The following is an 18,138-nucleotide window of genomic DNA, read 5'->3' as shown; positions in this document are numbered from 1 at the left end:
CCTCAATTTTTTCAGTCTTTGCTCATCTTACAAGGGCTTGGAGTTCCATGTAATGACAGCTGCACTGGCTTTGTAAGTAACAAAATCAATGCCTTTTTTCTTTTTCTGTGCCCAAGTTTCCTCTGTGCATTATATGTATACTGGGGTATGGTAACAGTAAAACCGAAAAAAAATCTTCAGATTTCAGATTATTCACAACGGACACATGTTGGAAGGAAAATGCTTGTAGTAGTGGGGAATCTGGGGAAATTACTGGAGAAAGGAGGTATGTGAAGAGATCAAAAAACAGCACTGCAAACACTGATCACAGACTAAGTCTTTTACTGCGGAAAAATCAGCAACTGTGAAGTGTGGCTAGGTCTACTGCATCCGAGAAGTTTGAATGAACCCCTCAGAAGGGTTCAGCTCCGTGGGCACCATGCTCTATCTGCATCCTCCCTTATGCAAGCACATCATGAGAACGTGCCAGCCCACAAGATGGGGTGTTGTTTATGGTGTGGCAATTTCTCACACGCTGATTCTTACCAAGTTTCAAGAAAAATTAAGAAGAATCTCGTGTGTATGTGTGTGTGTGTCTGTGTGTGTGTGGCAGGCAAGTGTGTTTAGATCTAAGCCAGATGCTTCATGCCTACTGTATTCAGGTAGACATGTTTTTGAAGCCTGTTGAGGTAGGAAAGCAAGTTAACTGCCCACACAGTCACTTCCTTCCATAGTTTTCTGAGCAACACTGAGAAGTGCAGTCTCAGACACTGATGATGTTTCCAGGTTAGTGCAAATTAAAAGGAGTGAAAGAGAAAACATTGTTTAGACTGATAAAGTGTTTTTAAAAGAACAGCAAAGCACAAAGGAAAATGTACTTGAAGAGAGGATATAAACACACTGCTAACAAAAAAGGGTACCATTTCTAACATCTGGTAACAATCCCCAAATGTTTATATTTTCAATTCACCAATCTTCAGGATCTTCCATGTATGTGAGAAGGGAACATAAATTCATTAAACATGTAACATTTCCCTTTCACAAGCCAGGACTGTACCACATCCATGTGGGATGAAAAGGTGACTAAACCTCCATCCCTGATGTGTTCGTATCATCATAGAAAGCTATGAAGCTAAATTTAATATTGGTTTTTAAAGTACTTTTCTGAGGGAGCTTTTAGAAGTACCAAAACACTGTGGCACAATATCCATCCTGGACATCATATGTTGACAATGTAATTTTAAAACTAGTCTCTTCTCTTGTTGTTACATCACCTCTGTGGTAGATACTTTTGGGTTTCTGCTATGTGATCTACATATGACTCCATTCAATTCTTTTTTGCCCAGGGATAAATTGAGTAGCTAAATAAATTTGTCTGAGGCAACACAGCCAATGAGTGGCAAAGTAGAACTTTTCAGAGCTCGTGCTCTTAACTCTCTAGGCCACGGCTTGGCAAACTTTCTCTGTAAAGGGCCACAGAATATTTTAGGCTGTGCAGACTATTTTATCTCTGTCACAATTACCCAATTCTACTGTTATAGTGTGAAAGCAGCCATAGACAGTGTATAATGAATGGGTGTGGCAATGTCTCAATAAAACTTTATTCATAAAACCAGGTGGTGGGCCATCAAGGAGAGATGTGATTATCTTGCCAAATAAACTTTTTTTAAATTTTTTTGAGACAGGGTCTCCCATCACCCGGGCAGAGTACAGTGGCAGGATCACGGCTTATTGCAGCCTTGACCTCTTGCCTCCCACCTCCTGCCTCATTTTTTGTAGACAGAGGTCTCGTTACATGGCTCAGGCTGGGCTTGAATTTCTGTGCTCAAGCGATCCTCTCACCTCAGTCTCCCAAAGTGCTGGGATTACAGGTGTGAATCACCACACCTGGCCACATCAGCTCTTATAGGGCAGCAGTCATGACTCTCACTTGTTTTACAGAGTGGCTACATGTGGATGCATTTTGTTACCAATCACCAAGTGTTCAAGTGTTTCTCAGAATGGGTTGGGTGTCTAGTTGTCCAGGATTTCACAGTTTAGTTGGGGAGGGTAAGATTCTTTTCTAAGAACAAAGCAAATAATGCAAAGCCATAGGAGTAGTGAAGTGGATGCTATAGATTCTAAGTGCTGCACAAAGAGTTTAAAACTGGGTTACTATTACTAATGGTGGTGGGACTTCATTGGGCTATGATGTTTCAAAAGGAAGTATTTCCTGAGTATTCAGTAAGTGCCCTACGTGTCAGGCATCATGCTAAATATACACATATGTTATACACTACAATGTACAAAACATCCTATGAGTTTGTCCTAAGGCCCAGAAAAATCAAGTGACTTGATGGTAGTTCTACAAATAGTAAGTGTCAGAACTGGGATCTGAACCTGGGTAGACTGATTTCGGTGGTGGGCTCTTGACTTCAAAATTGTGTTCTCTCCCCAGAGAGAAGAGAGGCAGAGGTGGACTGTAACCGAATGAAAAGGAGAGACAGAGGAGACTATAAGGGTTAATACATAATTGGTCAAAACTACTGGAGTGTTCCTTTTTCTGATCTGCTATTTCAAAGCAGATGAGTTTGTTTGTTTCTTTTTTTTTTTTGAGACACAGTCTCACTCTGTTGCCAGGCTGGAGTGCCATGGCGCGATCTCGACTCACTGCAACCTCCGCCTCTCGGGTTCAAGCCATTCTCCTGCCTCAGCCTCCCGAGCAGCTGGGATTACAGGCACGCACCACCATGCCCAGCTAATTTTTGTATTTTTAGTAGAGACGGGGTTTCACCATGTTGACCAGGATGGTCTCGATCTCTTGACCTTGTGATCCACCTACCTCAGCCCCCCAAAGTGTTGAGATTACAGGAGCTTGCCACTGCGCCAGGCCATGAGTTTCTTTTTCTATGACTTTTAGCATTGTTAAGGAATGAAATGTTTTGTGTCACTAAAAGACCGGGCAAACAATAATTCCTACTGTATCAGTCCCAACATGCAGGCTGCACAGGGCAAGGGCAGCAACGGTGCACTGTAGTGCGTTAACTCCCACACTGGGGTTTGGAGACAAAACCTATTTACAGCTACTGAGCTGTTGCATGAATGCTGACTTACCATCATATTCTGGGAAGTAGTCAACTAGATGGGAATACATGATTTTCTCCTCTAGAAGATCTTTCTTGTTTAGGAACAGAATAACCGAGGAATTCTGGAACCAGGGATATGTGATAATTGTTCTAAACAGAGCCTTGCTTTCCTCCATTCGGTTCTGGGGAAAAAAAAAATCAGAAAAAATAAGGAGTGAATTACATGATTACTTAATTTGTGAATTGTGTTTATTTTATAAGTCCAACCCATCTTTTGTAAACAACCAGTTTTTGTAGCCCTGTGTTGGATTTGTCAGGATTTATATGCAAATGATTCATGATATGCATTGGCTGTTTTCATTATGCAAACTCTCAGGTTGACAAGCAGAAGGGAGTAATAATAATAAAAATCAGCTAAAATAGCTCCTACGGTTGAAAGAGAAAATAATTGAAAGCCTAGAGAATCATGTTGTGAATCTGGCACACTGTCACAAATTCCCACCAAAAATCATTCATTAATGACTAAATACTTGAGATGTGAACTAAGGACTAGATATGACTTCATTTTGTATTTCTTAAGCTATATTTATTTGGGGCCTCACAATTAACTCTATTCTAAGCAATCAAAACAGTTACTTTGTCAAAAGCATATCTATATTTCTAGATGTTTTCTAGAGTTACTACTCTACACACACACACACACACACACACACACACACACACACACACCCTTTATAAACACATGGAAAATGTTGTAAGATCATACATTTCCTGTTCCTGAGTGCATGCTTTCTCCCTATGCTTCACTATACTATTAATAGAGAATTGTGGAGATACACATAGTAATTATGTGGAGATAAAAATGTAATATTTCTCACTTTCAGCATCTGTGAGTAAGTGTTCTCACCTGAAGCTACACTTTCAAGCCTACCTTGGTAACAGAAACCCTAAATGGATTCTCAAGAAAATTAGTCAGCTTGCTACTATAAATGAAGATGCTATTTGAGGCTGTTCCTGAGTCAAATCATTCCTCTGAAAAAAACATACTTATCAGCCAAAAGCTAGAGGGCCTCAGAGCTTCTTTCGTTGCTCCTTACCATTCCTTCTCCCATAGACTCCCCTCTCTAAATCATTCCCACACTTGGGTTATAGAGGAAGGCAGCAGATTTGGGAATTCTCCTTCCCCTGAGGAGATAAAAGCCAGGATGCATGGGCATGCTTCATCCTGCACACACTTTCCAACCTCCCTTCTTACTTCTCCCTGTTATGGCTGGGTTTGTGGCAATGGAAAGGGCTGCCTGGGATTGTGCCCACCTCCGCTGCTAAGAGGAGGCTTGGTGATTTACAGCAGAGCATCCTAGTTTCCTGCCATGTGAGCTGGCTTGGGGCTGGGGTCTGATCCAGGCCCAAATCACTTGGAGCTTCCCTCCCCTCATTTATGGTAATCAGTTTAGCCAAGCATCTCAACTAGGCCAATTAACTTGAGGACTTTTGCTGGGAACTCTGGAACAGAGAACCTTGCTTTCGTGCAGAGTTTGGAAGAGGAATCATGGAGCCTCAGGAGCTTTTAGCAGCCATCTTGAAAAGTGAGCGAAAAACAAATTGGGTCCTGCTCACCTGGTTTTTAACCTCTTGCTCCAACCAGGGCTAAGCTTGGTCATGCCTTTAGATTTGTCAGGAACATCAGTCAAAAGAACCTTTTATTTTTTCAACTAGTTGGGGCTATATTTTTCTGGTTTTTATTATACAAAATACTTCCAGTTGGTAAACCTGGATATATCCTCCCCTCCAAACTTATACAAGGAAGTGAACGAGAATGACTGAATAGACTGGCTATGAACACCTTCTGCTCAGCTTTTGCCTGCCTGCGGTAGGATGCTCCTGGAATTTCAGTGAAGAGTTACAAAGGCCATGTATTGCTCCTCTGCGTTAGCCCTTGACTGGTGTTCTGGAAACCTCCAGGGACCTCAGCTTTTACCAAGTACAATAATCTGGATCCTGAATACGTCTTCTTCCTTTCTTCTGTAAAGTGTGCCAATTCAAATTAAGTGATAAGGCACACTTTTCCAAAGGAGATCTTTGTCAAATCAGGCAAAGTCCATTGTCCCCAATCTCTTCAACCTGTTAATTTTGTGCCAACAATTGCATAGATAATTAAAATTAATGAACTATGTGGGCTGATATAATGAAAGATAACTTCATGGTTCAAAAGACAGTGTTTATCTCACTGCATACATTTCTCTTTTATATAAATGATAGGACAGACATATCTTTAAACATATCTTTACTGTCTACAGGCCTTTTAAGGGTTCTCGTAGCCAGTGATAAGATTTTAAGCCCTGGAAATAACACTGAGAAATGATATCTTGTAGCTTGAGATTTTATAGGCTGAGTGTTTCAGGACTGAAGACAAAGGCTTTAATAAGAACAAATAATTTTTTAAAAAAATTTAAAGAAAGTTAGTGACACCCCTGATGGGAGCGTGGTGTTTTGTTTGTTTGTTTTTAAACCCCTGTTACTTATAGCTAGAGAAATTCTAGAAAGTCATGCTATGGTATTCAGAGACTCCCCATCTAAAGGTATGTACACCTGGGCATCAACCCAGCAAGTCTCCATTAGAAAGCCTTATTAAATTTAGCATTCCTCAGAAGGGGCGTGATGGGTTCCCAAGGGAATGGGTCCTAGTTGAGCCTTTTCTGGGTGGAGACTTTCAAGGGGAAGTGACTAGACCATGGGCAGAGACAGGAAAGGTGAGCCTGACTTTGCATTGATATAGAAGAAGGTGTACCATGTCTCTCTGTTTAACTTCCAGACTAGGCTGGAAATCTTTAATTTCCAGACTGGACTGGAGCCCCAGTGGAGTCTGCTAAGACAGAGCCTTGTGCCAGCCTGCTGGGCAGTGGAGAGGAGAGTGACTAAGCCCAGCATTGTGTTCCAGAGACAACTTGCCCAGGGTGCTGGCCATCTGTACCCAGTACTGCCTCACTGGGGCTGCTCTGGAGGCAGCTCACCATGCATGCAGTCTGCGGCTGCTCAAGGACATACCTCCATTCACCAGGTGCCAGGTGGACTGAAGCCCGCGCTTCTAGCTCAGGGGAAGGCTAAAATGCACAGATGACTGGCAGATGAGATCAGCTTTCAATCAGGCCTGCCAATTGAATCTCCAAGGGGAGATGCCAGGAATCTGCTTCTTACAAGCCCTCTAGGTGATGTGAATGCACATTCAAGTTAGTGTTGCTATGAATCACATGGGGTGTTCTTAAAACAAGGCTTCTGCTTCAGCACGGGGTGGAGCCCGAGGGTCTGCATTTCTAACAAGACCGCACTGAGCTGGAAGGTACAGAAGAAAGCTTGCCGAGCCCGGGACAACAAGGGAGGCGATGCTGTATCCCATTTTCATGATAAGAAGTGCAAGTCAAATACAGCTGAGCGTCTGATTCTGGGCAGACTTTTTTTTTTCCACCCAATTAAGATTCTTTATGCTATGCTATATGATGTTTTCCACTGCATAGTAAAAATTCCTTATGCCTTGACTTTTCCTTTATGGAATAACAGTTACAAACCAACATGCTCTGTATCAAAGCCCTGGACTAAATCCTAAATGGACTAAATGAGATTTTCACAATGACTCATAAGGTAGTGGAACGTGCAGAGTGTGAGGCATAATCCACTTTGCTCAGTAAAAATTGAAATCTATGAGGGAACAGCACGTCCCAGGAGACTTTGTGGCACCTGCTTTGCAGTAATCTGCCAGAGCATGACGTTTCAAGAGGGATCGATGTGCGAGCCACGTGTATGACCCATAATATAAAACAAGGAGGTTTTGTTTACTCTGAAGACAGGTTTAAAGGCAGTCTGGGGGGTGGTGTTAATCATGCCCTCTTTATCTTGGGGTTTTAACCAGTTGGGAAATGCATGCAGAAGATACTAGTAAAGGTCCCCCTCCCCGCTCAACCCCACTGAGATGGAGTTTCACTCTGTTGCCTAGGCTGGAGCTCAGTGGTGTGATCTCAGCTTATTGCAACCTCTGCCTCCTGGGTTCAAGCGATTCTCCTGCCTCAGCCTCTGGAGCAGCTGGGATTACAGGGTGCCCGCCACCACACCTGGCTAATTTTTGTATTTTTAGTAGAGACAGGGTTTCACCATGTTGGCCAGGCTGGTCATGAACTCCTGACCTCAAGTGATCTGCCTGCCTTGGCCTCCCAAAGTGCTGGGATTACAGGCATAAGCCACCACACCCTGCAGGATACTAGTAAAGGTTTTACTATCCCAAACACAGAGCTCCTTGTTAACAGGTTGGGCCTAGACTGTGTGAGGCTCTAGGAGCCTTCCAACTGCCAATTGTCCTCACCCACCACTTCTCTTGAGCTGGAAACAACTGTCCCTCCCAATGAAGGGTGGCTTTGGTGCAGGTGAGAGAACTGGATCAGGGAGAACAAGGACAGGGTGTGCTGCCAGAAGTAGGTCCTGCCTGGGCTCCACTTCCACAGAGAAGGGAGGACCAAAGAGGCCATAAAGGCTGAGGACAGGCTGTAAGCAAGTGACCATGGTGTGTGTCCTGGTTGGTCTCTGCTTCAGGTACATGAGGCCATGGAAATGTCAGACTCGCCTAGACCACACTGATAGGTAAGTCATTCCTCCTATGGGCTGGAACCAGCCAAAGGGTAGAGTACTAAACTGGGAAGCATTCACCCCAATCCTTGGCCCTGAGGGAAAAGGATAGGGTACCTGCTCCCTGCTTTGTAATTGCAAGCAGGATGGTGTGACCCCTGAGTGTTCCACCATGACCAGTCATCGGCGAAAGTCCTGTTTGAGCCATCAACAAAAGGTCTTATACCTCTAATATTTAACATCTCAAATCAAATTATGTAGATCTCTGATATCCTGAACACATTGCTTTTTAATGCATTTCCCTGTTAACATGTAATTGACTAAGGCTGCCTACAGGGTGAAGCTACAAGTTCCGATCTGGCAATCACAGCTTGGCACTGTCTTTAATCTGAGCCCCTATACAAATGGTCTTTTTTCCTGATAAACAGATTCCATGTCACCACTGCCACATGACTGCATGTTCCTGACCTGTGACCCACAATGCTGTCCCCACTTCTTATCCTTCAATATCCAGGTCAACCCAACTTCCCCAAGCAGTTCTTCCCCAAGCCCCACTGGGCTTGCTTCTTCCTCCCATCCCCAGCACAGGGTGTCCTATCCCTAGTGTGCCAATGGTTCAGTGGACACATATGAGAGCTTCTGAGATGCAGGGCATGAGCATGCTGTAGACACAGCCCTTGTCCTGGAAGACTAAAGAAGACAAGCATGCAATGCATCCTCACAGGCCCACATGGTGGGCCCAAAGCAGTGAGAAGTAGGGGAGGCTGGGGTGACACAGGAAGGAAAGATTTGACTGTGCAGTGGATCAGGGAAGGTTTAAAAGGAAAGGTAGTTTCAAACTGAATCTTTATAAATGAATTGGAGCTTGCAAGGAGGAAAAGAAAGCAAACATCCCTCTGATTAAGGAAAAGGTTGGATCCAGTGGGCATGGCCCAAGACCCCAGCTGGAAGCTGGCTTTCTTCAGGCTACAGTCTGGCACAAATCTCTGCATAACGATTACCAAAGGGCCTAAAGGAACAGTATTTTGTGTCTATACACTTTGCATCCCTGCTGTCACCAAAGTCAACATGTGCTTAGCACACTGTCTTTCCTTATCCCTCTCCACCAAATTGGTGCTTCCCTCTGTCAAAAGTCAGCATTAAACTAGAGATTTGAGTATCTGTTTCAATAACTTTTGCAACTCCTCATTATCTTGCCAATAAGAACATATTCTCACAAAACGCACTTATTTTCTTAGCAAAGACAAATTTAGACTAAGACCCGTAATTCTTTTACCTGATACAAGTTATCCACCTGTCTCCCTGGTGGTATTTTTTTCTTCTATCAGTACATTGATAAACCACATTGAATTACATTTCCCATAAAGTCTGAAATGCATCCTTAAATGCAAAACAAGACTGTTAAGAAATAAGCATGCAGAATGTCATGAGGGCATTCATAACAATCATCACTGAGGGCCTGACAGTCATCTATGAGCTGTTCTCAGCTGACCTGAGGTAGGATAGACCCCAGAGAAAATGGGATGAAGATTTCCAGGGTGCAGATGCTCTTGAGTCTCAGGGAGACACAGGGTGCTGAGTGATGAGTCTCAGGGAGACACACAGGGTGTTCAGTGACCTCGAGTGATCTACAGACTCACTAATTGATGCCAGGAACCAGTCAGGTGACTGTGATTCTGTGATGATAATTTCTGTGTTCACAATTCTGTGCTTATGTATCCCCTAAGCTTTCTGCTGAAAAAGAAGGCCAGAGCCATCATGCCCTCTACTTCAATGAGTGAAGTCCAGATATACAGACACAGAACGAATACACGAGCATGTCTATAAAGTCGACTGCTCAGTAAAAGGGGAAAACACACAGTTTGTTACCTTATGATATTTTTTAACACAGATCTTCAGAGTTACAGGTTAAGACAACATCTGCTGGGTACATCTACACTCTAAATTTTTATACCAAGTAGCTCACAGGGCCTCATTCCGTACACTGTACATGACAAAACACGCTGATACAAGGTACCATTTTTATTGGCACCACTTCTGCTTATGAAATTGATAAGACTGTCAGAATATAGGAGTTTTATGCTCCAGAATTCATATAAGACTGTTTTAAATAACAATCTTCACTGTCTTTTTTAAATAAGACATTTCAAACCCATACTCTTCACTTTTAATTGCTGTAACAGCTTGACTATTTCTTGTAAGACATAACTCACTAAAGAACACCCTTATAGATTACTTTATTAAAGGTCATTATTACTTTAAAAAAGCAAGACCAGTTGATTTACTTTCTATGTAATGATCCATAATGTAAAATTTCAATCAATATTATCATTTGTAGCTTACCAAATATTGAACAATTTGAAAAATCTGAACATACTCTTTCAGGTATTTATCTCATTTGTCTGTGTCTACTGGGTAAATAAATGCAACAACCCAGAAGACAGATAACTCCAAAGCTGTATGAAAAAAAAATTTGCAAGCCTAGTCTTCTACATACTTCTTTCCTCCCTTGATTGTTTAGGGAAAAGCTTGCTGTGTTTGACTTTGTATCTCCAGCAGGATCACATTGTTATGTGTCCTATCTGATGTCAACGCTGTGAGAATTCAAAACACATTCTGTGCCAAACTCTGGCTGTTGGGGAGGGAGGTAGGAAGAGGAAAAAAGTACAGGAATTCACATGAATCTGCTGTATGGAAATGTGCTCCAGACGATCTGGCAAGGAGAGTACACTGACATGGCAATGTGGCCCAGTGGTGACAGGCCAGGGCTGTGAGCTGCGGACCTCAGTGGAAACATGGCTCTCTTTCAAAGACTCTCCGTGTCCTCGGGCAAGTGGCTAAACATCTCTGAGCCTTGGTCTCTTCATGTATCTCCCAGGGTTTGTGAGGATAGATGAGACAATGCATGCCAAGCCCCTAGCTGTGGCCTGAGCACACAGTAGCCTCTATCACTGATGGCAAAATTGCTACATAAGAACCTCCTGGTGAGGCAATTTGCTTCTCTCAAATCTCTGACCAAACTGTAAACCCAGTGAAATCTTTCCTTTCCCTGGAACCACACATAGTTAATTCATCCATGTTATCAAATCCAGGCACATCTGATTTATAGAGAACTGGAAAGCCATCCAGGTTTCTGCCAATTTCCCTTACGTAAAGAATGTTTCTTCCTAAGATTCTCCACCTGTTAAAGGGGAGGATCTTCAAAATCTCTAAAGATGCTCAATATGCTCAACCCCAGAGCAAACCAAGAAAACAACAGATACAATCTACAAACGGAGTAGGTGGAGTGAGAAATAATTAAAGACAGGTTCCTAGGCATTGCACTTTTGCATCCAAATCATACAGCCAGGATAGAAATGATAAGAATGTCAAACTCAGCTGAATAGATATTATTTCCTTGATAATTTTCTTAGTCTAGGCAAATCTTTGCAAGCAATTATTTGAGATCAAATTTGGCATACTCTCCAGGCTTCCTGACGGTTTTAATATTATAGTTTCTGCATATGCATCAATGTATTCTACCTGCATAGGATGTTTGGAGAAGAAAAGAAATAGAACATATTTGCCTATTACCTCCAGGTCTAAGGTTACTAAGCAATGAGATACGGTCACATGTGAGGCCCTTGTAAAGTGAACTGCCGCAAACCAGAGTGTGTTGCAGGAGACAAGTGGAGGAGGAAAAAAGGAGGACAGAATGAGAGACTGGGGATCAAGGAGAAACAAAGGAGAGTGGAGAGCCAGAACATGAGTAACAGAAAACAGGACAAATGTGTAACCCTTTCCGACGTGGAAGCCTGCAGTCTTAGAACTTACAGAGGCAGGACTAACAGAGATGAACAGATTAGTATTTTCTACTATTTCAGTTAAGTGACCAACCACATCCTTTCAGAGTCTACTGCACAGCACACTGATCTTTCTATTTAGCAAGTATCCCATGTGCCATACTTTATGCTTTGATGTCAGGGATCCGAAGACTATCCGTGACTTATATACAGTCTATCCTTAACTCTTTCCTTTCCTTTTCTCATAAGGGTTACTTACTGAGCTGAGTCAGGTATTTAACGATTTGTGTATTCATGACACTGACTTTTCAATTCACTGAACTTTCCCTCCTCCTTCCAGTACTCTCCATACCCATTATTCTGTGCTATCATCTTGTGGCAGTGCCACCAACAGCTCAAGAGAGACTCCCTTCTCCTTGCTCTCTGATGTAATGTCTGATGGCCAAAGCAACTGCCATCACTGCCTTTTAAACACTGCTCTATTGCACTGCAAACTCAAATCCTATGTGTTGTCACTGTCATTGTAAGTGATGTTGTAAGTGACGTTTCCCTCTACTAAGTATCTAGGAGATGGGTAATTGTCATTAGCTGGTGTAACAGGCATTCCTTCCAGCCTGAATCTCATGATGACCAATGCTTCCTACTTTACAAACTTGTCTAAGTTGACGGCTATAATTTGTTTCCCATGAGCTACTGGAAAAGTCATTTTTTTTTTTTTTGCATAATTAAGATATAGATTTACCTTCACACTTCAGTCAGAACAATAACTTATTCAGCATCCCAACCTATTCCAACTCCTTGGGTTATGTCCCCATTCATATAAAACAATATTTCAGCAATAACCAACAGAGTGGTCTTGGGATACTGCATCAAGCCAGTCATCAAAAGAGCCAAGAAGACTACTAGACAGACCTATAGTAAGTGGCTACTTGAATGGGTGGACCCTAATTTTGAACTTCAATGGATCCATTAGCACTGTGTCAAGAGCACAAAGGTACAACTTGGCTGAACAGGTATCTGTTCCCATTGCATCCTAGGTCATTTGCTTGTAGCAATAGCTCATTTGCTCAGGTTCGCTTAGTATCTCTTTGCCAGATTTAGCCAGAAGTAGACACAAATGAACTTAAAACAGACAACACAGATTATTCCTGTAGACACTAATGACTCTTTTTTTTCTTGAGTATCACTAGTGAGGCACAGTGAGCATTTAATGTTGGCTCCAGGGCACAAGTGAAGGCCAAAAGAATGTATTTGTAACCTATCTCTTTGGAATTGTGAAGAACAGTAAACAGAGGATGCAGTGGTGTGGTCATTTTAAATTTAATGTAAATATACTATAGTCAGTTTTTATTCCATTTGTAACATGTAGAATGTATTTGCATGTATACATGGTTGTGTGCTAACACCTGCAAGAGTGCTTTCCAATTCCATAGTGCTCCATTCCCTAAGAATGTGAGTTTCTGAAGTTCTGATACAACCTGAATGATAATAGCATGCTACAAACCACACACATGTACACTCAACTGTAGAGAGTAAATTTTAACTGGTTTTTCCCAAGCTATACTTGTATTCATTTCTACATTAAAAATTATTTGAAATAATTCAATTTTTTTCTATTATAAAATGAATATGTGGTTATGATAGAACACTTTAAAAATAACAGTAGGAAAAGAAAATTCCCATGGTTGAATTGCCCACATAAAACTATTGTATTTTTGTTAATTTTTGTTTTCTTCTAGTCTTTGAGCTATGCATAATTTTGGAGCTTATTTTATATCAGTATATCCAAAATAACTTTATGAGATAATGAAAAGCCATTTTTGTACAATTGTTGTCTCACTCAGAAGCCACTAGCTACATGTGGCTACCGAGCACTTAAAATGTGGCTAATGCAACCGAAAAAATGATTTTTAAATTTATTTAACTTCAACTAACTAAAATTAAAAGTTAAAGTAACATGGGGTCTGCAGCTACTATATTAGTGCAGTTTTAAAGGACTGTGACCCTCTGATGTAAATCTTATGTTCTGTATTTTGCTCTCAACATTATAGTCTAAACATTTTTTTGGTCAAATTCTTAAGTTATAGTGGGCTTAACTGTACTTCTACTGTAAAATAGTTTTTTGGGTACTATTATAAACAGCACTACAATTTATAACTTTGTACACAGAAATTTTCATGGTTAAAATTTTCTATGTAATAGCCTATCAAAGCATATTGCAAATTTTGAGGCTCTTGGTTACAGGCTACCAAATAGCTTTCCGCAGGCAGGTGAACAAACTTATTCATCTCGTAGTGATGTGTGAACTTACTCATTTGATTGTTTCCTCTTAAGCGGGAGATCTACCCTTTTAGAATCTTTTTCATATCAAATTACATGTGGCATGAAATGACACATCAAGGTGAAAAAATGATAGCTTGCTGTCTTGGTTGGAATTTCTTTGAATAGCAGTGAGGTTGAAGATTTTCCAACAGATTACTTACTAACATGTAGTATTTTCTCTTTTTGAGAATTGTCTCCTCCTGTCTTTTTGTCCATGAAAATCAGTCTGCTCAGATTTTTTTGCTCTTACTGTTTTGTTATAAATTTGAATGCAGTCTTTATATACTGAAGTCATTAACCATGATTTTAATGTTTCTTACCAACTTGTTATTTTGAATTTTGAGTGTTTCAAAGAAGTTATTAGGAGAATGTTTGAAATAAGATTAAAACAGCTTTGATATTTCTAAGATTGACCTTTCCCAGCTTAGAAAACAGTTCTACTTTTACAAAAATCAAATGTCAATTTCCCAATGGGTCCTTTCCTTAAAGTCAGCTCAGTTTATGGCACTACCTAACTTGCTGAATATAAGCCATTGCTCATCCTGAAATAGCATTTTGCAAATTGTTAGGAGAGCTGTTCGCAGGAGCAAAGTGTGTTTGGATGTCAGTTTCCTTCATTGCACTTGTCCACTTTCTGATCTTGCAGTTGATAAATAGTGACTTGGCCAAATTACAGGAGACTTTGGATAAAGAGAAGTGGAACTACACTGTGAGGATGCAGAAATAAGAGACTAAACAGAAAGCAGGCTTAGATGATACAACTGAGCAAAGAAACACTAAATACCTTGGTAACGTACCAGGAAGATTTGTTCTAGCTAATAAACCAACAAGGCACGTATCAGTACATCAGACAGAATCTGAACAAATTCTCAGCGTGTTAGGCCAGGAAAGTCTACATTTGGGGGACACAGAGATGAAATAAATAACCCAAAACAATTCAGTAAAATATTTCCTTAATTGTCTCAAAATATTTTTAGGGATGGGTCAGTCTGGCCCAGAAACACGTGGTTGCCTGATTCTTTGGCCAACATGATAGGGTGGTATCAGTGGATAAGAATTTGGTCTGCCTTGTGTTCAAAGAGGTAAGTTTAAAGGACTTGTATGACACCTGAGCCCTGCTCAGTGAGTTGCCACTGTCCTGATGTGCCCATGACTATGTCCACACTGAAGTTCTTTTCTTTATCTTTTGGTTTCTAAGTTTTTTCTCTCCCCTTTGTCTACCCACCAAAGACTGTAAGCATATGGCGAGTGTTCCCATTAAGGAAAATCAGACAGTAGGTAAAAAAGAGAAATAACATAGGCAATCAGAGTGAGTTTGGAACTGAAGAACAGCAATAAGCAGATCCATTGATCAAATGACAAAAAGCAGGTGTAACTTGCTGGCTTAAAAATTTTTTCATACAAAATACATAAAATATTCTGAATATAAGTCCTTTTAAAATGAGCTTAGCATATTATATTCCTTAAGACCATGTTACATTATTTTTAAATAATAATGAATTTGTTATATAATTAATAGTTGGTTTTCTTTTTAGTCTTTTCAGGAACAATACAGGATGAAATTTTTTAGACTCTGATATGTATTTTTGGCTATATAAATGTTATTATTTTATATGAAGCTCAATGTTAATAACTAGCATTGTTTAGTGCACATATACACTAGACAATGCTAAGAGCATTTTAGTGTGTAAAAGACATTGGCAAGCATTTCTATAAAGGGTCAGATAGTAAATATTCTAGCTTGTTGGCCATACTGTCTCTGTCATAACTACTCAACTCTGCCCATGTAGCAGGAAAGCACCTCTAGACAATATGCAACAAATGAGTGTGGCTGGGTTCCAATAAAACTTTGTTTGGATGCTGAAATTTAAATTTCAAGTAATTTTCATGTGTCATAAAAATTCTTACTTTGATTTTTTTCAACCATTTTAAAATGTAAAAACCAATTTTAGTTTGCTAAGTGTACAATAACAGACAGTGGCTGGATCTGGCCTGTGGGCCATAGAGTTTACTGACTCTTGTTGTATAACAGCGTTGAATACTTGTATGGCATGAGAAGACTGATAAAAAGGAAGTTGAGTAACACACGTAGAAGGAAGGTAAATATTTATCACAGCTACTTGAATTAGTAGCAACATTCCAATTTTTATATACGTTTTAAAAGTCTGGCCATATTTACTTATGTTTGTACAATTTATTATGTACAACAAAGCACATATATGGAAATAAAAGCAAAAGTAAGGTCTCCCCTGATAAATCTGTCATTGTATCTTTGAGCCTTAATTTTCTCCTTGTCTTTTTTTCCCCGTAATTCTTGGTTAGATATTAGGTCTCTTTCTTTGCTTTTTCTCCCCCCAAAAAGCATCCATTTTATTTCTTCCCATGGCACAGAGGATGCAACATAGGAAAGACAATCAGTGTTTTAATTCATTCACTTAACTTTTAGTGTTAGGGCATTATATTTAGCCAGATGTTGCACACATGTAAAAAATGGCTTTCCAGATGTTTTAATGCCATATATTTGGCATTTTAAACCCGTAAAATTACTGTAAAACAGTCCTCATTTGAAGACATAGGTAAACTTTTCATAATACTTTAAGCAGCTTAAAAAAATTCTATAAACATTCTTTGTTAATGAGAGACTAATAATAATCTGCATGTGGATTTACTCCATCCCCGCTTTTCCTCTTGATTCTTCCAGGAGAATGACTGACAAGTGAAGGAGGGCAGGGACGATACATCACTCAGCTTTGGTTTCTGTATCTACTAAAAGGTACGATTATGAGATTTTTTTGGGTAAACTCTTGGCTAAAATCTTGTTACATATTTACATTATCTGTAGACTTCAATGATTTGTTTTATCCATGTTCTATTACCAGTGCCTCTGACAGTGCACACTAGAGCAAGACCCCTGGCACCTTTAAAAGCAATGTTTACTGTCTGCTTGAAAAATCAGTGTCATCATCTTGACTTACTTGTAGGTACAACAAATTCACTCAAATACATGTGGGTTTACTGAAAAGGCCCCCCTTCCCTGCAAACTGTAAAGTGCTCAATTAGCTTTGCACTAACAAGCTTTGAGAAAAAAATGAGCTTTTTCTCTGTACCTCCTTTTTAAACCCAGCATTCCATATAATGTACATGTGACTAATTAATATAGAATGTGAAAATGGTATAAAATTTAGGAAGAACTACATATTTTTTGACAAAAGGCATTAATTACACCCATGAAAAATTGAGAAATGGTTGTAAAGTGTTAAGGTTTAAGGTTTCAGTATTTTGCCCCAATCAAAAAAGAAAAGAGAGAAAAAAAAAAAAAAACCCCAATGTTCCACTAGGTAAGAAAATTGTACTGTGTTAAGAAGTTAAGAGATCTCTTCCAGAAGCTGTTAAACAAGTGTGATGGGTGATAGATCCAACACAAAAACACACCTTTAAATACAACTAACAGAAACATACAAATCAGACAATCAAGCTCCTTCTACAGTGAAGGATTGTGGGGTGGAATGGAAGATCATTCAAGCATCATGAAGAAAGCAGACAACGTTGAAAGACCTGAGGGAAAACCTAGAGAGATGAATACATGAACAAATGCCAGTGATTCAGTTGGGAAAAAATGCTGGGTAAAAGATGAGGGAGAGCTGTTCCACAGTCACCAGCACAGAATCACAGACTATAGCAGGTGCTACTACAAAGATCAGCAGGAGACCGGGCACGGTGGCTCACGCCTGTAATCCCAGAACTTTGGGAGGCTGAGGCGGGTGGATCACAAGGTCAAGAGATTGAGACCACCCTGGCCAATATGGTGAAACCCTGTCTGTACTAAAAATACAAAAATTAGCTGGGCGTGGTGGCGCACGCCTGTAGCCCCAGCTACTCAGGAGGCTGACGCAGGAGAATTGCTTGAACCCAGGAGGCAGAGGTTGCAGTGAGCCAAGATCATGCCACTGCACTCCAGCCTGGTGACGGAGTGAGACTCTGTCTCAAAAAAAAAAAAAAAAAAAATATATATATATATATGTGTATATATATATATCATATATATGTATATATATATATCATATATATATATGATATATATATATATCAGCAAGAGAGGGCCCACAGCTGGCACAGAACCATGAAAGAGTAGAGCACACTTAAAACCTCTGGGGTGAGGTAACTCTTCAGGTATCCAGAGAATAGAAATAAGTGGGAACATTTTTGAACCTACAAGTGTCTTGAAAACTAGAGTATTTAAATAAGGATAAAGGGAGAAGGGATCAGAACCAATTCTACTGCTGAAATAGACCAGATGAGGGAAATGAGTACTGAAGATCTCAAAGCTGCCACAGAGACAGAGTGAGGCAGTAAGAGTTCAACTACTGAGGAAGAATGTG

The 18,138-nt window shown here is 40.3% G+C and overlaps 1 protein-coding gene and 1 long non-coding RNA gene across 2 annotated transcripts in view; one reads left to right on the top strand and one right to left on the bottom strand.

Annotated features, from left to right (window-relative positions):
- LOC105498714 (G protein subunit alpha q) overlaps positions 1-18,138 on the bottom strand; it is a 321,416-nt gene that overhangs the window by 7,983 nt on the left and 295,295 nt on the right. The window contains exon 6 of the mRNA XM_011770985.3: positions 3,073-3,226. Coding sequence (XP_011769287.1) covers positions 3,073-3,226 — 154 coding nt within the window. The remainder of the gene's footprint in view (positions 1-3,072; positions 3,227-18,138) is intronic.
- The window catches only part of LOC139358100 (uncharacterized), a 32,421-nt gene continuing 30,741 nt past the window's right edge, over positions 16,459-18,138 (top strand). The window contains exon 1 of the long non-coding RNA XR_011612426.1: positions 16,459-16,532. This is a non-coding gene — a long non-coding RNA (uncharacterized lncRNA). The remainder of the gene's footprint in view (positions 16,533-18,138) is intronic.

The sequence above is a fragment of the Macaca nemestrina genome, chromosome 14 (assembly GCF_043159975.1).
Source record: "Macaca nemestrina isolate mMacNem1 chromosome 14, mMacNem.hap1, whole genome shotgun sequence".
Classification (NCBI taxonomy): domain Eukaryota; kingdom Metazoa; phylum Chordata; class Mammalia; order Primates; family Cercopithecidae; genus Macaca; species Macaca nemestrina.
This window is presented reverse-complemented; position numbering and strand designations above follow the sequence as displayed.